At 30.3% G+C, this 23090-nt stretch overlaps 5 protein-coding genes across 8 annotated transcripts; 4 read left to right on the forward strand and 1 right to left on the reverse strand.

Annotated features, from left to right (window-relative positions):
- Positions 1 to 1842: 1842 nt before the first annotated feature.
- On the forward strand, positions 1843 to 9216 carry LOC122536276 (ubiquitin carboxyl-terminal hydrolase 36). 2 transcript variants are annotated; one of them, XM_043668511.1, is made up of 8 exons: positions 1843 to 2266; positions 2934 to 3470; positions 3583 to 3690; positions 3762 to 3988; positions 4069 to 4467; positions 4545 to 5473; positions 5738 to 5874; positions 6386 to 9216. In XM_043668511.1, the coding sequence occupies exons 2-8, from the start codon at positions 2975 to 2977 to the stop codon at positions 6724 to 6726; spliced, it is 2637 nt and encodes an 878-aa protein (XP_043524446.1). In that variant the 5' UTR covers positions 1843 to 2266; positions 2934 to 2974; the 3' UTR covers positions 6727 to 9216. The 2 variants fall into 2 exon arrangements, with proteins under 2 accessions (XP_043524446.1, XP_043524447.1); XM_043668512.1 differs by having other exon boundaries at positions 1843 to 2026.
- LOC122536279 lies at positions 8651 to 10017 on the forward strand. Its single transcript, XM_043668515.1, has 4 exons — positions 8651 to 8716; positions 9014 to 9223; positions 9349 to 9567; positions 9638 to 10017. Exons 1-4 carry the CDS (start codon positions 8651 to 8653, stop codon positions 9917 to 9919), a joined length of 777 nt encoding a protein of 258 aa, XP_043524450.1. The 3' UTR covers positions 9920 to 10017.
- A 17-nt stretch (positions 10018 to 10034) lies between these two features.
- LOC122536275 (vacuolar protein sorting-associated protein 8 homolog) lies at positions 10035 to 16314 on the reverse strand. Its single transcript, XM_043668510.1, has 15 exons — positions 15739 to 16314; positions 15155 to 15433; positions 14777 to 15070; positions 14469 to 14687; positions 14211 to 14390; positions 13877 to 14122; positions 13658 to 13798; positions 13145 to 13600; positions 12307 to 13052; positions 11718 to 12105; positions 11477 to 11644; positions 11261 to 11408; positions 10948 to 11188; positions 10672 to 10885; positions 10035 to 10585 (listed from the first exon to the last, which is right to left on the reverse strand). Exons 1-15 carry the CDS (start codon positions 15817 to 15819, stop codon positions 10484 to 10486), a joined length of 3903 nt encoding a protein of 1300 aa, XP_043524445.1. The 5' UTR covers positions 15820 to 16314; the 3' UTR covers positions 10035 to 10483.
- A 2136-nt stretch (positions 16315 to 18450) lies between these two features.
- On the forward strand, positions 18451 to 21396 carry LOC122536251. 2 transcript variants are annotated; one of them, XM_043668459.1, is made up of 3 exons: positions 18451 to 19057; positions 19450 to 19635; positions 19818 to 21396. In XM_043668459.1, exons 1-3 carry the CDS (start codon positions 18809 to 18811, stop codon positions 20001 to 20003), a joined length of 621 nt encoding a protein of 206 aa, XP_043524394.1. In that variant the 5' UTR covers positions 18451 to 18808; the 3' UTR covers positions 20004 to 21396. The 2 variants fall into 2 exon arrangements, with proteins under 2 accessions (XP_043524394.1, XP_043524393.1); XM_043668458.1 differs by having other exon boundaries at positions 18453 to 19057; positions 19764 to 21396.
- A 128-nt stretch (positions 21397 to 21524) lies between these two features.
- LOC122536248 (endonuclease III-like protein 1) lies at positions 21525 to 23086 on the forward strand. Of its 2 annotated transcripts, none has more exons than XM_043668453.1 (2): positions 21525 to 22444; positions 22769 to 23086. In XM_043668453.1, exons 1-2 carry the CDS (start codon positions 21683 to 21685, stop codon positions 23084 to 23086), a joined length of 1080 nt encoding a protein of 359 aa, XP_043524388.1. In that variant the 5' UTR covers positions 21525 to 21682. The 2 variants fall into 2 exon arrangements, with proteins under 2 accessions (XP_043524388.1, XP_043524387.1); XM_043668452.1 differs by having other exon boundaries at positions 21531 to 22444; positions 22679 to 23086.
- Positions 23087 to 23090: the final 4 nt, after the last annotated feature.

Below are 23090 nucleotides of genomic sequence, written 5' to 3' on the forward strand. Positions count from 1 at the left end.
AAAGGTCGATTTGACAACATTGTATTAATTTTACCGATTTGTGAGGCTCAGTTGAAGTTAGTTAACCGCTCATTCATACAACACGTGGTTAAACATAACCACGTGATCCATTATCAGATACGAATTAACGAGGCGCTATAATGTCACACAGGAATTTAAGAAAAACGGCTTAATGCAAGGAAAATTTTGTAACGGCACGAAATACACTATCGTATTGCCGATTAGTACACGTAATCGAGAAAGTTTTATCGATAAGCTTAAAACTAGAGGTATCACAATAACGTTTACGGAATACATAATGATAAAACGTTCACGATGGCGTAATTTTTCATCGTTATGTCCGTCATAAATTCGCATTCAACGTTGTCTCCATTGGTATACATACATATATGTATATATATCATTTTATAATCACAAACCTCAAAGCACAAAATGATTCCAAAGTTACATCAATTTTTCGTTTTGTTATTAATAAGTTTCTTCTCCATTCAGTAACATAGTTAAATGTTTATGATTAATCAAGGTGGCTCTCAAGAACCAACTGGGATAAAGCAAACTTTTCGTACGAGAAGTTTAGTCTGTTTTATCACTGCCAGAGAGTATTTGAAAAATAACGTAGACCTCTTAAAGAAAATGTATGATTAAGAGTATAAACATAAATCGATCAGTTTCGTCGCTCCTCGCATAGTGGAATGATTTAATATAGTTTGTTTAGTGTACGTATGCTTGGGACGAGGCTCTGATTTCTTTTTAAAAGACAAAATGAAAAAAGTGGATTATTGCACCAATTACGGATAACGGAAAAACGGAAGAGTAGAAAAGAAAAGAAAGTAAAATCAACCAGATATCGATGTTCCCTTTCGCCATCGTAAACGTATTAAAACTGCTAGTAATGGCTATTATACATTAAAAATATTTTATCTGGAATATTATTACCTTGCCGCTTGAAAGTTGTGTTGATCTGTATATTTTGTAAGCAAAGATTATCGATAGCAATTAATAAAGATATTATTACGACAGAAAATATGGTTCTAATTGTCATAAAATGGAGAAATATTCACAGATACATACCTACGTTTAAAATTAAAACAAAATAGTGGTCATTACTTAATTGTACGAAACATTGTCTATTGGAAACAAAAGAATTTATTATACATACATATATATATATAATATTTCTTAATTAACTGTAGAAATAATTATATATAATTAATAATAAATTTTATTAAAGATCAATGTTTCATCAAACCTAATTAACAAACCCGTAATCACTAAAAATAATATATTTTATTTACTATTTTGTTCTTTCCGATGTAAACAGTATATAGTGTATGCATTACGCACAAAACCGTATAGGCTTTGTTTCCATGATCTTAAAATAAATTGTTCAATATAATATATTCTACATAAAAATTTATACGTATTTATACACGAATATACTATTAACAATATTAACCGATAAGTTAACTAAGCTAATTCATATTCTGATATTAAAAAGTATATGTATTCTCGATGATTTTCGATTTCAATATGCACTGTAACTGCAAATACCAGAGAGATTTAAAATCGGAAATAAATAAAGTATCAAAAGCTTACTTTGTTTCTGCTCAATTTCATCGGTTCAGCGTGTCAATAATTATCGATAAAACTACACTAACAAATTTCACTTCTGTCGGACGCAATTAAATCTAAACAATTGGGAGAAACAGTCAGAAGTTTCAAAAGAACAGTAAAATGTGTGAAGTTACACACGTAACGTTACGCGCGAATATAATCCACGCGTCGTGGAAACTAGGCTTTAGATATCCGGCACTCCCGATAGGATCGCAGAACCCAACGGAAAAAGTTTAATGGCTGCCAATGTAATTGCAAATGGCTGACAGAATGAGAGAGGATGGGTCTTGATTTCGCATAGACGGGATTAATATTTCTAAAAAATGTCGTGCATCGTTTACACGCGTTAGCTTGAACGGTGTTTCTCGTTGAAATTATTGTCACAATTATACGTGAATTAAACGCAAGCGTGGTAAGTGTGACAAAGTACGCGGGAAAAAAATGACTCGTGGCCGGAGACACGCGCCCTCAGTTAAACTCATCCGGTAACCGTCTCGAGGCACGTAAGCGCGTGGAATTTCGAATTAATCGATAGCATTGTGATTATACGTGACCGCGGTCGGAAAATATCGTTTATAATGTGAAATGTGTTACGATACCGTCTACGAGAAATATTTACGTAAGGTATAACGTGTATAATCATCAGGAAAAGGTAAACAATGAATCTGTTGGCGCGGTATCTATTGCACGCCGCGTGCTTTTAGTGTACTTTGTTAAAGACGTCGCGTAATTATTAAGAAAAATTCCGCGTAATTTCGCCTGTTCTCTCGCTGCTTTGAGTAATTCATATGTCATTGCTTAAATCTATCGTGAATGAATAGTGATATCGTAAATGAATTAATAGTGAAATTAACCCTTCTAAATCTTAGCATGTATGGCTGCATGCATTCATAGTCGGTACATATCTTAAGTGTGGGAAAAAGATACGTCGCGTAAAATTTATTTGTCTTTAACACGCTCTGTCTGAATCATCTGTCAATTGTATTATTTTGCAATATATTATAAAAAAGAAAATTTTTTTTTGATATTTATGTGTTATATTGACAATTCTAACAAAAAAGAAATTTTAATTTATTTATTGATAAAGTTAACGTGTGAAACCGGTTTGAAGCACTTATTTACATAAGATATTATTTCTGATTTACATTGAAATTAAATATTCTCAAATATTGTAGAAAACAATGATAAATGTTAATACTATGTTTGTTTATTAATATTTTTTAATCTTAATGGTAAAACAATGTATTACAAAGTATTGTAAACAATGGTCTGTATGTTGTTTAATATATTTATTTTATTTTTATATATTGTTTACATAGGAGCATCAAAGGTTTTTACTATAAAATAAAGTCAAGTAAAAATGCCTGCTGTGAGCATTTGTGATCCGGTTGCGGCTACACTCCGCCGTACTTTGGAGACCAACCAGACCAAAACACCAGATGACCTGTCAGCGAATTTAGTTACCAATGCATCAAGAATTCTTCAGTCAGAAATTCAATATAAAGAAGTTGATGACTATCAGACAACAATTTTGGATCAACTGAAAGCAAAGTACATCGTATTAAGTTTACCAAATTCCGAGAGCTCTGATGACAAGATGAAAGATGGAGCAAATTATACGAAAAAGAATGAAAGGGCATTTAAAGGACCCAGTCTACCAGAACCAACTGTTACTTTATACTCTCCAAAGAAAGTTAGCCTAGGATGGAAAGGTACATTTCCAGTTGGCGCTGGCATGTATAATGTTGGAAATACATGCTACTTAAACAGCACTCTTCAAGCTTTGTTTCATGTGCCAGCACTTGTAAATTGGTTATTGTCAGACTCTCATCATGCATCAAAATGTGAACAAAATGGTACGTTGTTAAAATTTCTATTATATTTTACCATATTTTGTGCAAATTTTTTAAAAAATGAGATTATAATTCCATAGTTTTGTATCATATTGTGATAATAGGTTAATTTTAGATGGAAGTGGAGAATGCTTAACATGTGCAGTGGCTAAGACTTTGCAATCTAGTCACCAAAAATCAGGATGTGCTATTAAACCATTTTACATATATAACAAATTGAAACGTAAGTATTAAATATTACTGAATTGTCATTAAATTTTATGTCTGTTATACATGTTTTGATTTTTTTATTAGTCATTTGTCGAACCATGGTGCCAGGACAGCAAGAAGATGCTCATGAATTTTTACGTTATTTATTAGAAGGCATGGAAAAAGCTTATTTGACAAGACACAAAGCTAGCAAACTAGACAGTTACTCTAAGGAAACAACACCTATTAACCAAATTTTTGGTGGTTATATTCGTACTGAAGTAAAGTGCCTACAGTGTCGGCATGTTTCCACTACTTTTCAACACTTTCAAGTATATATAATATAGAATTTCTTTTTTTAATAATCGTGTCTTTAATACAATCAATTAAATATATATTTAAATTTCTGTAGGACTTATTAGTTGATATACGTAAAGCAAGTACTCTGGATGAAGCATTAAGTAGCTATTTTAGTCGCGAACAACTAGATAACAATGATTACAAATGTGAAGCTTGCAAAAGAAGAGTTCCTGCTACAAAACAATTTAGCTTAGAACGGCCCCCGAAAGTGCTTTGTGTACAATTAAAAAGATTCAGCGTTCTAGGAGGAAAAATATCTAAACACATAGGTTTCAAACAAACTATAGATATGGGCCCTTACCTCTGGAAAGAACCAGGAGAACCTACGCAATCACTTACATACAAACTTATGTCAATAGTTACACATATGGGTCCATCAGTTAATTGCGGGCATTATACTGCTGTTGCGAAGGTTTCAACAGGCCAATACTATTCCTTTGATGACTCTTGTGTATGTATTAATAGGATTTTTTTATTCATAAAATATCAAATTATTTCGTTGATATAAAAAGTTTTTTTTATATACAGGTTCGTCCACTTAGTTTGAGTAATGTATTTAATACAAATGCTTACATAATGATTTTCGAAATGGAACAACAAACACAATCTCAAATTCATGCTCAACAGACTGTTAAATTAAATGGTACAGTGACTATAAACAATACATTATCTTCAGGAAGCAGTATGAATAAAACTATAACTCCCAAGGCATCGACATCTGGATTATTTTCATTAAATGGATTAGCTAATGGCACATCAGCTAATAAAGATAACACAGGCAATTCAGAAATAAATTTACAAATATCGACAAATAAAAATTCAGGACTTCAATTTACTACTCAAAAGACTACAAATTTTATTGGACCACAATTACCACAAAAATTACAAGATAAATCTCAACCAAGATTAGTTATGCATATTAAAAATGGAAAAATTTTGAATGGGAATAGTTTAGTTCCCTATGATGGATCCAGTGAAGAAGAGGATGTTAATTCTATTGAAACATTAAAAAATCATACAAATTTAAATACTTCCACAAAAACAAACACTTCTACTAATGCTACTAATGGTACACAGAAATGTTCCTCAGTAAAAACTTTCCCTAAAGTAATACTTAATTCTAAAGAAGTGCAAAAGTGTGCATCAAAGACAAATGGCAGTAATGCGTCTCAGAATCAAAGTACACAATGTATAAAAACACAAAATGGCTCTAGCTGTAGTACCATTACAAGTACAATAAAGTATCAAAATGGTAAATCAGAAACAAACGGAAAGGCAGAGAATGGTAATAATAATAGTAAAAATAAATGGCATCAGCCTGTTAGAAAAGCGGGACAAGAGGACAAAGTGATTACAAAAGTTACAAGCAGCAGTATGAAAGGTTGGCAAGTTTCAAAGGATACATCATTTTCTGCCACATCAGCTGCAACATCAAATGGCTGGTCTGTGACTGATAAGTAAGTTACATTTTATTTTTATTACATTTAATATTTAATGAATAATTTATAACAAAATTTAATGTTTTATATAAATATAAAATAATATGATATTCACGTAAAATTTAATATGTGTGTATATATGTGCACATCTTATATATATATGATAAATGCGTAAATATTACTACATTTTTTGGCTTGCAATTTTTTTCAAATTGTATGAAAAGACGGATTAACTCGTGATCAATCAACAATATGTTAATTTATATTTCTTACTATTCATAGGGAAGATATTCATAAAATTGGTCAAAATAATATGACACCCAGTGCTGCAGCTTTAAGAGACTTCAATGGAACAAATCGTTCCGATACTGTTTCCCACTTATTAAAGATGTCTCATCGTGGTTATGGCAATTCTTCGGGTCAGTACAACAAAAGAATTCTATTGAAGAATCCATTGAAACCAGCTCGTTTTCCTTCAAAACCCTCATCAACCTATTCTGCGCCCATACGTCCTAAGTCAAAAAATCCTACATAAAGCAATAGAACAATCATACAAGAAATTCTTGTTTGCTCAAATGTTTTGAAATAAAAAATCATGTCGGTAATCTTAACAAAAAAAAAAGATATTTTTAAATTTATAAACTTTTAAACGATAAATTATAAATGTAAGATAACAACATATCGAAATGTTGTTAATCGTGAAATTGAAAATATTTGATTTGTTTACATTTCTATTAAATCAGTAATAATAAGAAGATATATTTTGTGATTTATTGAAAAAAAATTGTTAAGTGTTAAAGTAACACTATTAAATGACGAAAATGTTAAAAACTGTGTAAAAATAGTTTTATTTTAAAGATTTATCGATAAAATAATATCACTTTCTTATTAAATAAATTATATTATAAATGTATGCTTGTTTGTTTACAGTTACAAATTGGAATGGTAATAGAACACATTTAGATAGAGAAGTTGACAATGATAGAAGAGAAGAGCGTAAGCGACATTTCAATGCAGATGATGAAGAAATAGACCGTGGTCGAGTAAAAAAAGTAAAAGATCATCGAACGTATGAAGAAAGAAATAACTCAGGGTATAATCCTTTCCAAGAATATCAAAATGGTAAAACGTGGAACCGATCTCTCGGTGGTTATTACCGGAGACATTACTATAATACTTCTAACAATGTACGACCGCGACATGGTAGAAATTATAGACCTCCACATTACAGATATCATAATCATTCTCGTGCACATTGGCAACGAGAATAAAATAAAAATAAATGTTGTTGGGAAAAATTTTCGAAAGCAATCCGATGTTGAAAGACTTCGTTAGTTTTCAATTGCTAAAAATTATAATTTTTCAATATGTTAAAATTAAAATACAGATGTGGCAGTGCTGATTTAGATAATTAATGTTGGAGGTTCAACATTTATTGTAATGAATCGTTAAACTGCGTTGTAACAACCTTGCATGTTCCTGATAGAGTCTTCATGTACTCTACTGTTGCTTGTAGCTCATATGTGTCTATGAACATAGTACACGGGGGATGAGTATCAGCAGCTCTGCCAATCTTGTGTTCAGTATGAACGGAACAAATTTGTTTATACCATATGATATGTGCATTAATTTAGAGTGCATATTAAACGTATGTATGGATGCAATTTTTAAGAGTTTAAACAGTAATTCACATATGATAACGTTTAAGCTGATGTTTTTATTGCTTTAGTTATGATTATAAAATTATGTTCTTCTTTAATTTAAAATAACATTCATATTACGTAACAGTATAAAAATCTCCAATAAATATTTCGTGTTAATCTTATGTTACTTATATTAAATTAAAACTGTAAACGTAATATTCCACGTATATCTATATTCGACAGATATTTCACTGTTTATAGAAGTGTCCATACATTTTCAAATAGAAATAGAATGCATGTTGTTTACTATAAAAATAAATTGGTTTTAACAGTGCAAAGATAAAATTAAGTAAAAGGAGATGTTCTGAAAATTTCATGAAAATATTTTTCATTTACAATATAATAATCCGTCCTTTATTTTAATTGATAAAGATACTCCTCCCTCATCGAGCTATAACAAAAAAATTTAATTGAACATCTTGCTCGATCAAAAAACATGGTCTTCGTCATCGCTTACTGAAGAAAAGTATATTCGTAACAATTAATTAATCATTGATTAATCAGTAAGTGAATGATTTATTTAAACGCGCGACTTCATTTTTCTTTTTTTACCATAATACATACTTTATTATTCCAGAGCGATTGTGGTACTTGTGAATAATCGAATGAAGAGTATTTCATGGTAATGGATTAATAGTATCAACTTACTGAAATATTAGTTTAAAAGGAGAAAAAACTGTAAATTATATAAATGTAGAATTTTAATATTATGGACTTTTCATAGAGCATTAAAAATTGCAAAGCCATAGATAATTTGTTAAGCCAATGATAAAAAAAAAACAGCTGGCTTTTCGCCTGCTCGTTATATATAATACCTCGTTATATTATTCTACAAATTAAATACTAGCCAAAAGGAAAAAAAGAAACAACCATGTACTAAGATCTGGTGATTATTATAAATTTTATAGTACTCTATATTTTTCAGAAGATACATGACTTGAATATACGTGCTAAACTCGTATCTTTATGCAAAATATTAGTCGCAATTGAATAATCATGTTAGCTTAATATTACGGTGAATATAATGTAATTACCGTAATATAGCCTTAAGTTAAGTATGATATATCCGTTGAAATATAATGATAGTTTTTGCATTGTACATTTTACAAATTCATGTATCATTTGAAGAATAAAATTCAGAGTTCTGTAAAATCGGTACATCTGATAGTGTAAACGTATGTGATATCACTCCGTACAATGGTGAACAACAGCAAACGCCAGATTGAATTTATATATTAAGTATCACGAATGAAACGGAAATTGTCGTTTGTACAATATTCGAACTATCGATACAAACAGAGTGAAAGAGACGATAAATCCATAGAAACCAATTCATTTATATCGTACAGAAAAGGAAAAGACTATCGCGTTTTTAAGCGGAGATACTGTAATCTGTAGACGCACGTAATCTATTTTTATTTTTATCTTGTATTCTTATAATTTGTAAGAAGGTAATTCTTTATATTTCTTCATTTACTTCATCCGTTTTGAAATGGAGTTTTTGATGAAAAAGGAAGATCCTTCATCCAATGAGCTCATAAGAACTGTCGAAAGAAATGTGAGTAAACAATTTGGCCCTTTCATGCTTGAAATATATGTATTTATATTAATTATCATTAGTTTTTATTTAAATTATTAGTAAGAAATTGTTTAAAAATTCGCGCATGTAATATATTAATTTCAAAGATGTACTTTTAATTGCTTAGCATGAAAGAGTTGAATGATAAAAAGAGTTAACAACTTTAATTAGTGAGTATTAAAAAAAAATGGAAAAGTGCATTACTGTTTACTTGAGAAACTAATTTAAAAAATGTAAATAAAGATGAGCAACACAAAACAATTGACATTTATTTAGGTAGCGATTTTAAGAATAGAAAGTCATTATAATTTAAAAATCAATTATGAATTGGATGTTAAGCTCACATGGTTCCATAATATATCACGTAGTCTTACGGACAAACTTGATTCTTTATGGAAATTGGCTGAAACGCATCAGCCAACGGAAAATGAAATAAAACAATTTGCTGATCAAATTGCAAGTTCATGGACCTCTATCAATCGTCAGGTAATATTTATTTACACCCTTAAAATATATTTTTTTGATTTCTTAAATTTCTTCACTTCTTATTTATTCAATTTTAATTTTATATTATTATTATAAAATCAAATATTTCATTACTATACATATAGATTTACGAAAAATATTCTAAAATACGAATGGCTAGTCGAACATTACACGGAGTACCATTATCAATAGTTCTCGATAGAATAAAGAAGGAAATTATTCTATTCAAAGTATCATTGCAATTTTATGAATCTACTTATGATCAAGAATATGTATTAAAAGGATACAAACTAATTACTGAAAGTGAAGAACTTATAAGCAGCTTAGAAAAATGTGATAGCAAGGTAAAAACTTGCTTAATATTTTGTTAATATAAATATTAATATTAATATGAATTATTTTTTTAAATTGCAGTTGCAACAATACTTATCCATATCAAATATTACGCCCCATCTCATAAAGTTAGAATCTGCAATTGACAAATATGTTACGAACGTTGAGGTGCTTTCTACAAAAAATTCGTTTGTACCTGATTTAAGTATTTTTTCATTAGTTGCGAAATTATTAACTGGTGATTTACTCGGTTATGAATCTATCGATCCTAATTATATTTTAATGGAAAATATGCCCAAAAAACCAGTTTTTATTATCAAGAATATTAAACGTAAAACAATTTACTCGTATCATTCAACATAAAATATATGTATTTATACTATGTAACTTACATACTCTTAAATTTGAAATATTATTTAAAGTTTTTAAAATAAATGCTGTATCTAAGATAATCCACATAATTATTAACAACAAATAATGAATTTATTTAATCATTATCTTTATTTACTTAATGAGTGATATTTGGCAACGTGCTGCACATTGGGCAAATGGAATTTACATCAATAAAAGTATACAAGTCCTTATCAATACTATACACAATATAGCTATATTAATTTACAATATACAAACATACATACAATATTTGAATTCTGCCAAGCAGATGATTTAAATACCGGAGTTCAAGAAATAATGAAAAATATGAATGGCTTCATATTTTTGTATATGTAAAAGGAAGCTTTGATAAAACCAATTATAATTCAATTTTTCATATGAAATATAATAATAGAACAATATAATGTTCATGGAATGAAGAATAAGAGATCCAATATAATGTACATGTATAACACACAAAAGTCATTTTTTACTCATAGACTGTTATACACTGATGGTGAGTGTGATAACAAATTTTGATATTCAAAGACTAGATTAAAAAATACCCTCAAGATCCGGTAAGGAAGTAGGTGGTGCAAGTCTTAAAGAAAGATCTTTATTACGCATAAATTCCGGTGGTAGAATTTGTTTATGTTCCTACAAAACAATGAATTTAAATTTTAATGTGGCACTACGAATATCTTTATATATACATATATTTTAAATATCAAAATATTACTTACATGGAATGATTTAGTAGTATGTGTGATATTAGTAACAATAGGTGCCCACCCCTTAGACTTTAAACATTTATAACAAGATTTAGGTTCTCCTAAACATTCTGAATGAAAACTATGCCCACAACTAAAAACTACTATATATTCTGTGCATTGTGATAACAAATGTCTACATATTGGGCAAATCACCGATACACTTGCACAAGCTCTCCCCGCGTCCCTGAGAGATAAAAATGTTAAATAATCAATAGACTTGTTAAAATTACTTGTGATTATTTATACCTAAGTGATTTTTTCAGTGCCTTATGAAGCTCCAAGCTGACCAAACGAGCAGTAGTTTCAACTAAAGTTTGTTCGTATCGGGAATGTGTAAGTACTCCAGATAACAATTGTCTTATATCACCTATAGTTCCACTTGTTGCCAGTGGATGTTTTAATATTTGCTCTAATACGGTCGACAGTGCCGTTGTTCCACTAAGAAATTCTAACGCAATCCTCAATAATTTTCCACTTAATTTTTCAACTGTAATTTATAAAATTGTTTAATTAAAAGATATATGCAATTTGTTATCACGTTACATCACATATATTATACCTTTTTCATCATTACTATTTGAATGTGTTTGAAGTATAGTTTCCACGAGTGGCATCCAATCTAAATTTCCCGCAGATCGTCTGCATATTCCTGCTAATTGTATTGCACTGTGAATAGATGCATTTTCTGATACTTTGTTCCGACAATACTAAAAATAAATATTGTTAAAATAGAAAGTAATGATTAACATTGCTACATTATTCTCATACAATATACCAGTTCCAAATTATTTTGAAATTCTTTCAAAAGAATATCAAAGGCATCTTGATAATTTCCCAACTTTTCTAACATTACTGCTTCAGCATCTCTGTGATTCGCCTTTTGAACTATTTGCAATGCTTGATTCAGTCTACAACCATGAAATCCTTGAATATGTTCAACAACCTAAATTTCAAAGATAATCGGAAAATTAATAAGTGGCATATTTCAATATCCTGATATATAGGATTTTACTAACATGGTCTGGTTGTAATTCACACATTAATTCCAAATATTTTTCTAACATTTCAGTCGTAAGTTCTAACGTGATATCTTCTTCTTTATATTGTACTATTTGATATAAAGCTTCTAGTAAAGTATACTGTAAGGTTGGAGTATTTTCTAGTATTTGTAAAATTTCAGAAACTTTAGTTTGTAAATGTGTTGCTATCAGTATAGCAAATTGATTTGCATTGATGCCTACTAGAGCTTCAGCATTTGCCATTACGACTAATTGCAACGAATTTGGAGAAAGATGTTTTAACCAGACCCAAATATCATGATGTCTAGATGGATGCAGTATCATGCATTTACAAACAGCGATCCAATCTTCTCTGGCGCTGTATAGCAATTCCGCAACACGCATACTGTAACATTACATGCTGCGATACAAGTTACTATGTATGATGCTATTAGTATAAATAATGCTATATAATTTCTTGAAATGTAATATTAAAAAGTATATTTTTTTTATTACAGATATATTCATAAAATATGATACATAATTAAAATTAAATAATGGTACATGTCCAGTATTTTATATCTTATATAAGTATGCATATACTCACAAATTAGCTCTTTCTGCCAAATTAAGTAAAGTATTATCTGATATATTGCGTAATTTTTTTGAGCGCAGTAATCCCAGTATCGCATTTTCTTTATCAGTCTTAAGCTCGTGTGATGATCCCATATTTGAGTCAGTACATAATATTTCTATCATTTTATTTAACATACTAGGTTCTAAATTAACAATATTTTCTGCAACTTCGTTAGCTATAAATATAAGAACTAAATTTCTTTGTTCGTCAGTAATATAATCAGGATTTCTCGGGCTTAATGGCGTGCTGGGCATAACGATATTTAATAATATATCTATAAGCCTTTGCCGTTGTCTAAGACCCATCTCAGACGTGAATTCTGGCTCCTGGAAGGCAATTGCTATCACGTCGAGAAACCCTTTCGCGTCAAACTGTAGCAAAGTTCTTAGATATGGATATTGCCTTTCCGTATCATTAGCCAAACTCGAATGCTGTGAAAGCAATGCTCTTAATACATCTGTTTTTGCTCTTTGAGACATACCCTCTGGAAGTTCATCTCTGGGAAAACCACGACCGGCAAGACAGCAACTAGCATAGACCAAAAGTGCATTGCCAAGTTGTATACTATCTCGAGTTAGTGAATCCTTCGAATTCGTTAACATACTTTGCAATATCGGTACTAATTGATGAATTGAAGCAGTAAAGTCACCTAATGCCGTGGTTTGAAGATGTATTAAAGCTTCCCAGAGACCTCGTTGCCGACAAAGTGTCGTTACCTGTGACAAATAAATGCTTTTAAACTTAAGTTTCATAAATTAAATTAAAAAAGTAATCTATGAAAATCAAGAATGTAAATATTTTTACTTACTTGATGAATATCTAAACAATCAACATCTAATAACACTATAATTGCTTGAAGCGAATCTACTTTGTCTTCTTGGTCATAAAGAGTAACTAACTGTTGAGCAATTAATGGTGGTAATCGCGGTCGTAAACTTCCGTCCAACAAAGGACTTTCAAGGGCATGTAAATAACTCGCTTTTAATCCCTCAGACTCCGAAACTAAATCCCATAATTTGCCAAATAATAAATCTGTATTTTCTAGTTGTATACAATAATCTACACAAGTTGTGACTATCTCAAATTCTGCATTTTCGTCTGCAACACAATGATTCAATTCTTCCATATATTGAATCAAAACTTGACATACTTTATCGCGAGCTATTTGTTTACGACGTTGTTTGGAACCACGAAGACCAACAACTGCTTTTCCTTTATCTTGATAAAAAGAAAGTCCTAAAGCTAATGCTTCTGGATATCTTCTCTGAAATAATAAAAAATGTAATGAAGTAAAAAATTGTATAACTTTAATTATACAGACCTGCATTGTCAAGTGTCGCAATCGCTCTGTCCATGTCCGTATACAAACAACATGTAAGCTTTTGGTACCTAGTAACAAAAGTTGAGTACCAAACGTTACCACAGTATTGTAACATGCTCTTTCACCAGCTAACGCCATTGCCTATGATTTTACAAATCAAAACGATGTGATTATATTTTAAATTTAATAATTAATTGGTATGATTTGATTGATTAATACCTTCGAAACATTTCCACCAGTGGACAGACCTTTAAAATGGCTAGATGCATAGGAAATACCAACGCGACTCATATCTAAAGTTTCCAAATTATCCTGTGCTCTTACATCTAATAAATGTAATCTTTCTTGAGTATCTAATACTGCTAATGATCTTGGATTTAGCCATCGTAAGTTACTTATTGTATATGGGAGAGTCATTCTTCTCAAAGGAGATAATTTTACTCTTGAACCAGCTTCAGTACATACCTAGGTAAAAAATTTTATCAATGTACTATATTTTGTCATTTATTAACAACTGCTTAATATATAAAATTATATTATATAAGTTTTATACTTGATAAAAATGAACCACATCGTCTCTTGCAAGAGCCAAAACAGGATCAATTACACGAGAAGCATCTGCTGCTTGTATGACAACAAGCTGCCAAGATAATTGTGGTGGTGCTATAGGTGCACCAGATAAAGGATGAGTTAATACAACACGCATTCGTGGTCTTATGCAAACTACTATTACCTAGAAAATTCAAAGAATATGAAATTATTTGCACATGTTACAAATTTTTGAACTCTTTAATAAGAGACAAAAAAAAACCTTTGATAATGTTGCCATTGCCACTAAAGTATAATTTTTTAGAGCGTGTGACGGCAGATGATTCAATAACAAAGGTTCTAATGTACACACTTCACCTCTAGATCCACTAAATAAACACCTGCTATCACAGCCTCTCACACCCATAACTCTTGTAAAATTTAGTTCAAAAACGGATCCACCACTGTCACTACATAATGCTACCTTTGGTGAATCTGTGAACTATGTAGAAATACATTATTTTTTTTTTATTAATAAGTAGAATTATGATAATTATATATCAAGTACTGAGTAATATAAGTTATTCTTACTTTTACATGTAATACAGCTGTATCAAGAGGATGAACATCAGTAAGTGTCCTTAATACTTTTCCATTAGAGCTATCTAACATTAATATATGTCCTCTAGCAAATCCAGCTAATATTCTGCTTCCATCATAATTAAAACATAATGCAGATACAGATCCTTGGTGTCTTGCTTCCTGATCGCACCATCTTAATGTCTGTGAAGAATCAAAACCTAATACCAGACCATGACTAGTTCCAACAACTAACATATTTCCTCCAGCAGCAACTGCACTTGCTAAACCAGCATTGACCTTTTCCTATATAAAAGAAGAATTAAAACTAATATACTATACTCAAACCTATAATTATAAGTTATTTTCAAAGAAAATATTTAGCCTTACACTAGCTGATACAATTTGTGATGATATTCCTTTTAATATAACATGCCTCAAAATAGCACCAGAAGATGTTGGTTGTGAAGCTTTATTTGATTTGTTTAAAGAGTTTAAGGATAAATGACTTCCAACACTTGTTGTTTCACTGCTTCCTAATTTTTCACCTGATGTTAAACCAAAGTCATCATCTGTCCCAGATAATGATGTACAGTCAGGTTCTGTTAATATACTTTCCAAAGAAGGTAATTCTTCAACAGCTGGTATAGCATATTCTGTGTTATCCAACTAAAATTATGAAATATAATTTTAATCTTAGCAATCTTACCTGCAGAGTATGATAATTTAAGTGGTAATATAATTAAATTTGCTAAATTGAAGTATATTGAGAATTTAGACAAAAATAAAATTAAAAAAAGAGTATGTAACGTGACTTCACTATCAATCATATAAAGTCTAATAAAATAATTATATCTTGCGAGTTATAATCATGATAAAATAGTAATAGAGCAAATAAGTTATGAGAACATAACCTGAAAATTAAAAATTTTCTACTGGACCTGAACATTTTTACAATGAATATAATTAATTACCTCTTCGATATCTAAATTAATAACCTCGCTTGCGAGGTATTCTTGAGATCCAGCATCCGATCCCAACCCATTTTCAGCCATTTTTTATCTCACCTGTCATTCCACAGCTGATACACGTAAATATAACGGCCCCTCATTAAGCTATAGATGATACACAATGGTAGACTTCATGTATACAGGGTGTTGCGTATAACGCGACGCACGATTTTTCACCCACTTATAGCAATCTGACAAAAAAAAAGTTTAGAACAAAAGTTGAACGGTACAGGGTGTACAGTAGGTGTTAATAAAAAAAATTTCGAAAACTGTTTGTTTTCATAGCTAAATCAAGGTCTCTTTGGATTAAACAAATAGGAACACAATTTTTTTTCCATCGTATTGTGAATAATATCTTTATTAACATGTTACTCCATTTACAGTAGTGGAAATCGTTGATTCAGAAGGTTGTTTTCCTTGCGGAAATCTAGCTTTGTACACTTTAGTAGTTTCTCGAGAATTTTTCTTGCATTCACCAAAAAGAATACATTGTTGCAAGCGATTACTTTGCACCAAATATTGGAAACATGAAACGAAGAAACTGCAATGACAAACTACAAATAAATTCTAGCCCTATATTTATATTCAGTAATCTGAATTCTTAATCTCTATGTTTACACTGTCTTAGAATCAAATACGACGAGAAGCTAAACGTTTCACATTTCCATTACTGTAAATGGAGTAGCATGTTAATAAAAATATCATGTAATATGTGTTTTGTATTCATCCCGATGTTCTCTACAACATGGTGGAAAAAAAAATTGTGTTCCTATTTGTTTACTCCAAAGTGATCTTGATTTAGCTATGAAAACAAAGTTTTCGAAATTTTTTTATTGACACCTACTATACACTCTGTACCGTTCAACTTTTGTTCTAAACTTTTTTTCGTCAGATGGCTGTAAGTGGGTGAAAAATCATGCGTCGCGTTACAGGTAACACCCTGTATATGTTTGTCTTTGTCGCACGCTGTTGCTCTCCTTGTCTATCGCGCATATATATCTGTCCTTGTAGCACGCTGTTGCTCTCCTTGTCTAACGCGCCTATATGTCTGTCATTGTCACACACTGTTGCTCTCCTTGTCTATCGCGCATGTATGTATGCTTGTCTAATGACGCTAGACAAGGAAAGCAATAGTGTGTGACAAGGATATCTTTCGATCTATTGAAAAAAAAATTCAACTTTTTAAACATACGATTTTCTAGGACAAAACATACATGAAATGAAAGCGGGGAGCTTAATTTTAAGGAAGCATATAAAAAAGTTCGCAAATTATACCTTTTAATTAGGTTTTTTTTCATAATTAGTGCGAACTGTCACAAAATGGACATGGTGGCGCCATCTAGCGGTAGCTCAATGGTACTAATTATTTATAAATACTTATTTCTGCATTTTACGGGTCAAATGAAGTATGAAAAGAAAGCTAAAGGTCTAATTAGGGTAATACAATCACAAAAGTTCACAATTCATTTCGCTAAATTAGGTTTTTTCGCAAATGAAAATTTCTCTGTTTTACGGAGTGTAGTGATTATAATTTACACTTATATCACAATACTACAAATAAATAATAACTCCGTAATTAATTTTAGTTGTTTATATAAAAATATTATCAATATCACAAAATATATAATTACTAATAATTTAATGAAGATTACATAATGGAAGTTAAATGACGAATGAAAGTTAAATAACGAATGAAGAATTTCTACTATGGCTACAATATATATAAGTGTCAAACATTTCCATGGTGATAATAAAATTAATAGCTATTTTTAAATATTCTATTGTTTATATTATATACACATCTCGACGGAACGATTTAATGAACATAGATGTCGTTGATCTAAATTCTTCGAAGTAGAGGTCGCTACAGGGTAACAAACACTCACAACGCGCCGCGTTGTGGCAGATCGGTGGAACTAAACGCTCTATAACCATATAAGGAGAATAATTAATTTTAATTTTTCACACCACAAATTTGCATTCCACGAGCATATATTTCAAAGATAATGCTATCAATTACGTTTGCAAATAAATCTCAATCAAATATTCACTATAGTTTCCGAGAAATTATGCGCACACTACTGGCATTACTACTAACGTAAACGAAATTGAAACTTTCTTTATATACGTAAACTATACTTAAACAAAACATAGAACGCAAGCTAAAGGTCACTAAAATTGAAGACGCAACCATAACAGTCCACAAATGATTCTTCTTAATTAATATCGTTTCGTAATTTGTGGAAAAACTGTCACCTCTCAATGTTGCGAGGCAACGGTGGCGCCATCTATTGATAACTCGGTGGTACTAAATACAGATTTTCCTACTTTTAGTGTGTATTTAATATAAACAATAGAATATTTAAAAATTGTAAGTAATTTTATTATCACCATGGAAATATTTACAGACACTTATATATATTATAACCATAGTAGAAATTATTCATTCGTTATTTAACTTCCATTATGTAATCTTCATTAAATTATTAGTAATTATATATTTTGTTATATTAATAATATTTTTATATAAACAACTAAAATTAATTACGGAGTTATTATTTATTTGTAGTATTGTGATATAAATTTAAATTATCTTAATCACTACATGGTCTCTGATTATAATGCCACCATACGACTGTAATAACCACTAACTTTGAAGAAATAACTTCGGGAGTTATACAACTCTAATTCGTGATAGCTATGGCGTACGCAGTGGGTTTTTGATACATGACGTCTGGTTGTCTGTATGTTATACTTGCACATTGTATCTGCATTGCGAATGTATATATCTGTATATATCAAGAAAACTGAAAAATTACCATTACGCTATACGAAATAAAAGTTCATAAGTAATTACAGACATTAGTTAGAAGCTGATACGTTGACAATCAGTTTGTGCGTTGTATTGGGCAATACCATTTTTTTTTGTCTGTCTCCTGTCAAAAGTTTTAACCAAAATCCTCTGCGCGATTACCCGAAGTGCCCGTCTGTGGACCGAGGAAATCGTCAAAATTGTATATATCTCTGAGAAAATATGCCAGATAGTGGTGCTGTTTATCAACCTACGACAGTAGGTTACACATACGATAGCGGAGGTGACGGTACTGGAGGTAGTAACAATTTAAGAGGTTGTTTCTGGAGAATTATATCAAGACATAAACTTAGCTCTAGAAACTGGCTTGAATGGATATTAGTCTCAGCTGTTTTGTCGTTTATCATTGCTGGTATAACAATGATAACCACTGATCCATCACGAGAAACTAAAATAAATATTACACAAAAGGTATCTAATAGCTTTTATTTCAATCTATGATACTTTACGTATGAATATTTTAATCCTTTAAAGATGACAACAGCATGACGTGTTCAAACGAAATCACGGCCGTGCCTTGTATACAAAATATAAAAATGCATGTATATATAACCTTACTTTAATTAGGAAGTATCTTGTTGATTTAGTACTAAATGGATGACAGTAACTTTTATTTTTTGTCGAAGTATTATCATTAGTTATCATGCCTATTGTACCTATTATATCTATGCAAAATATATTTATAAAAGTTCATAAAACCTATTTTCATGCTTCTAAAATAAATTATTTTATCAGTTAATTTCTTAGTTATATACATTACATAATATATGACACTAAATTCAAAAATAATTGTGCACATAAAGGTAGACGAGGATCCAACTATGTCGCAAAGCGATGAAGAACATACTAAATATACTACAAAACATTCCATGCCACCAGGTATTTTCCTGATATTAACAGGGCTAGTGTTGGGCTTAATTTGGGCTTGGCTTCATTTCTTCCATCGCGCTAAATCTACAAGAGGTGGAATGGTCTTAAGCAGTGGTCAGGTAGGCATAATTTTTTTTTTTTGTAGATTTATATTTTGAGTTTTATTTTATTTACCGGAAGCCATCCATGCGTGTTTTGGCTCGTATGTTCGTTTCTTTATCTTATATATGCGTTGCTATGAGGAAAGATGTTGGGCGGTTTGAATCCATCAACTGACTTCCTGGTGGGTTCCACTTCGCAGTACGGACCTGTACTAACGGAGCTGCCGAATCAACTAACGATGAAGTTGGAACAGACAAGTCCTCATGATACTCCAGCGATACCACTTTCTGATCAAGAAGAAGAAACCCGTACCTTAATGCAGGATTCTACAATTCCCACGGTAGTCTCCATTGGCCCTAATACCATTGCTAATCAGAAAGGTTAATTGCATCGATGTGTAGTAAGAACACACGATGTGAACATTCTTTTAATTTTATGTGAACAAACCTGAATCGCGATTTTTGCCATTTTCGTGAATTATGTGATTTTTTACAAATAGAAGAACTATTCTTTTTTAATATTTTATTAGAATTCCTTTGCCTGATTTTGAAATGTAAACAGTTTTATTTCTGTAAATTATCGGCACAAGTTAATAGCGTAAGGTATCGTTTATTTTATTTTCTTTAAATTTTATTTTTTAGATTATATCTATGCATTCCTCCACTCCGTCCATTATCATTGGTAATTTGTTAAATAAGCATTGAATCCAGATATATTACAGATAATAAATTTTAGAAAAATTTGTTTATGATATAAGATATTTTTCAAAACAATATTCACATTATTGTTTAAATAGCATGTTTAATAGTAGTAACTACATTGGTTGTCTTTATATGATAGTAATTTATATTAGCACATTATTGGTCTGAAATGACCAGTTACGAATGCATGTATAAATAAATGATATTTTGTATTACTCTGCCCAGTTTAATATAATGGCAGCATTAAGTGTCACCGACAATATTTGTAACAAACTATTTGCTCATCTGAAGAAAAATGAGCTTTAACATATGGTGGTATTAGCAAAATAAAGGGATGTGTATATATTAGAATAAAGTACATAAATTATAATAGAAGGCAATCTCATCCCTTCAAATTAAATTGGAATGTTTGTGATATGACGTAGTGAAGGCGATACACTGCACAATTTTTGTTATATTACTTTATCATTTTTGTACTTATGTTCTTTACAGTTAGTATTTCTAATTACATACAACTTAATATATACTAATTGCATACATTTTTATAATATAAATATTTTGATACTTTGATGAAATTTTGGACCTGTTTTACTGATTTTACATCTATTGAGACTGGGTAATATTATTCATATATTGTATAAAGTATAAAATATAAGGTAATCTGTGGTTAAGCTGTTCTTATTATCAGCTACAAATTTTAAATGATCTTTATTTATATATTATTTTACGTGATGTTAAAATTGGATTTACAACAAAAAAGAACAATTTTTATTATGCATTAAAAGTATATTTGATAAACAATGTCATCTCAGCATTTTTCATGCACTTTTTATAGATAAGTTTCATTTAAAACAAAATTGTTGAGTTATTTTATTTGTTAATAACACTTTATGAATGTGAATATTTAAAAGAAAGAAATTAAATAAATATCAGTCTGGATTCAATGCATAGAATGAATATGCATTAACAATATTATTTTAATGATTTATGTGAAAATCATACTATTAGTTAATGATTTATTCATTCATTTATGTAAGTATTCTTATTAAATAAGGAAAATAAATAATTGAAAAATTATGTATAGCCTTATTAGACCATTATTATTCCATTTTTTCTTGGCATGTACAACTTTTTGAAAATAAAATGTTGACTTCAATTTACAACATATTATTTTCATATATTCAAAATATAGCGGTTTTATCAAAGTATTTGATTTAATGTAGTTAGTTAATATACATAATTAATTGCTTAATTATATATGTATATTATATGCGTATTCATGCTTATAGATTGCCAATTTTTTGTATTGTCACGCATGCGCAGAAATTTAAATTATTAGTTCAAACTGTAAACGCGAAAGGTTATGTTATCTTCGAATTACATTGTCGGTCGCCGACATGATATTCTTTTTATATCAAGCAAAGTATTGACATGTACGTTATTACAAAATTACCTTTATAAGATGAATAAAAAGTTAAAGTTTGATGACCTTACAACACCAAGATCCTTACGATCAGGAAATAAGACTGACATTAAAGATATTTCTACAACATCAAAGTATTTCAATAATAAAGATACTTCGCCAAAAATAGTTGCAAAGAAAAAGCGTGCACCCGTAAAAATAGAGTATGATGAAACAAAGAATCCAACAAACTCTGAAAGTACGAAAATTAAAGTTGAAGATTTAGAACATGGAATCGCGAAAAAACAACGTAAATCGGTGAAAGTAAAATGTGAAGAAATGAAGGATATAATTGATTCAAAAAATAAGGAAGCTCAAGATATCGATCCACAGAATGGGACTGCGAAGATAGAGATAAACAAAGAAAACAAATGGATGCCACCGAATTGGGAAACTGTTTTAGAAAATGTTAAGGAAATGAGAAAACACAAAACAGCACCTGTAGATGAAATGGGTTGTCACAAATGTACGGATCCAAAAGCCACTGCCAAAATTACTAGGTATCAATCATTGATTGCATTGATGCTCAGTAGTCAGACTAAGGACCAAGTTACTCATGCTGCTATGCAAAGATTAATTACTTATGGTTGTGCTCCAGAGCTAATAGTAGGTACACCTGATGATACTCTTGGAAAACTTATATATCCAGTTGGATTTTGGAAGGTATAAATTATGTTCCAGTAATTAATATAAGATATATCAAGATATTGTAAAATCACTAAAAAAAGGTTTCTTTCTTTTCTTTTGTTAAATAATATAATATAATATAATATAAGATATATCAAAATAATGTAAAATCACTTAAAAATAGTTTTTTTCTTTTCTTTTGTCTTTCCTGAAAAGATAAAGAATTATTTAAACAGTATGTCAAATTAGAATAAAAGTTTTACTTTTCAGAGAAAAGTAGAATATATTAAGAAAACGTCAAAAATTTTAATTGAAAAATATGATGGTGATATTCCTAGAACTTTGAAAGAATTATGTCAGTTACCAGGTGTGGGACCAAAAATGGGACATTTATGCATGCAAATAGCATGGGGTGAAGTTTCTGGCATTGGAGTAGACACACATGTACATCGTATTTGTAATAGATTGGGATGGGTGAAAAAGCTAACTAAAACACCGGAAGACACAAGAATTGCAGTGGAAGAATGGCTCCCAAAAAATCTATGGAGCCAGGTAAACTATTTACTCGTTGGATTTGGACAAGAAATCTGTTTGCCAAGATTTCCTAAATGTGATGAATGCTTAAATAAAAATATATGTCCATCAAGTACAAAGGGTGGTACGAAAAAAAAGACATAATATT

The sequence above is a fragment of the Frieseomelitta varia genome, unplaced genomic scaffold (genome assembly GCF_011392965.1).
Source record: "Frieseomelitta varia isolate USP_RPSP 00005682 unplaced genomic scaffold, Fvar_1.2 scaffold_816, whole genome shotgun sequence".
In the NCBI taxonomy this organism is placed as follows: Eukaryota; Metazoa; Arthropoda; class Insecta; order Hymenoptera; family Apidae; genus Frieseomelitta; species Frieseomelitta varia.

Excerpts from the sequence above, each read along its gene's own strand:
- LOC122536275 (XM_043668510.1), bottom strand. The coding sequence starts at position 15,819 with ATGGCTGAAAATGGGTTGGGATCGGATGCTGGATCTCAAGAATACCTC. Across the intron at positions 12,106-12,306 it reads TTGGCAGAAAGAGCTAATTT|TATGCGTGTTGCGGAATTGC; the intron begins GTGAGTATATGC and ends GTAATGTTACAG. Across the intron at positions 11,189-11,260 it reads AAATAGTAATGATGAAAAAG|TTGAAAAATTAAGTGGAAAA; the intron begins GTATAATATATG and ends TATAAATTACAG.
- LOC122536251 (XM_043668458.1), top strand. The coding sequence starts at position 18,809 with ATGCCAGATAGTGGTGCTGTTTATCAACCTACGACAGTAGGTTACACA. Across the intron at positions 19,058-19,449 it reads AAATAAATATTACACAAAAG|GTAGACGAGGATCCAACTAT; the intron begins GTATCTAATAGC and ends GTGCACATAAAG. Across the intron at positions 19,636-19,763 it reads TGGTCTTAAGCAGTGGTCAG|ATGTTGGGCGGTTTGAATCC; the intron begins GTAGGCATAATT and ends CTATGAGGAAAG.
- LOC122536248 (XM_043668452.1), top strand. The coding sequence starts at position 21,683 with ATGTTATCTTCGAATTACATTGTCGGTCGCCGACATGATATTCTTTTT. Across the intron at positions 22,445-22,678 it reads ATCCAGTTGGATTTTGGAAG|AGAAAAGTAGAATATATTAA; the intron begins GTATAAATTATG and ends TTTACTTTTCAG.
- LOC122536279 (XM_043668515.1), top strand. The coding sequence starts at position 8,651 with ATGGAGTTTTTGATGAAAAAGGAAGATCCTTCATCCAATGAGCTCATA. Across the intron at positions 8,717-9,013 it reads TAAGAACTGTCGAAAGAAAT|GTAGCGATTTTAAGAATAGA; the intron begins GTGAGTAAACAA and ends ACATTTATTTAG. Across the intron at positions 9,224-9,348 it reads GGACCTCTATCAATCGTCAG|ATTTACGAAAAATATTCTAA; the intron begins GTAATATTTATT and ends CTATACATATAG.
- LOC122536276 (XM_043668511.1), top strand. The coding sequence starts at position 2,975 with ATGCCTGCTGTGAGCATTTGTGATCCGGTTGCGGCTACACTCCGCCGT. Across the intron at positions 3,691-3,761 it reads CATATATAACAAATTGAAAC|TCATTTGTCGAACCATGGTG; the intron begins GTAAGTATTAAA and ends TTTTTTTATTAG. Across the intron at positions 4,468-4,544 it reads ATTCCTTTGATGACTCTTGT|GTTCGTCCACTTAGTTTGAG; the intron begins GTATGTATTAAT and ends TTTTATATACAG.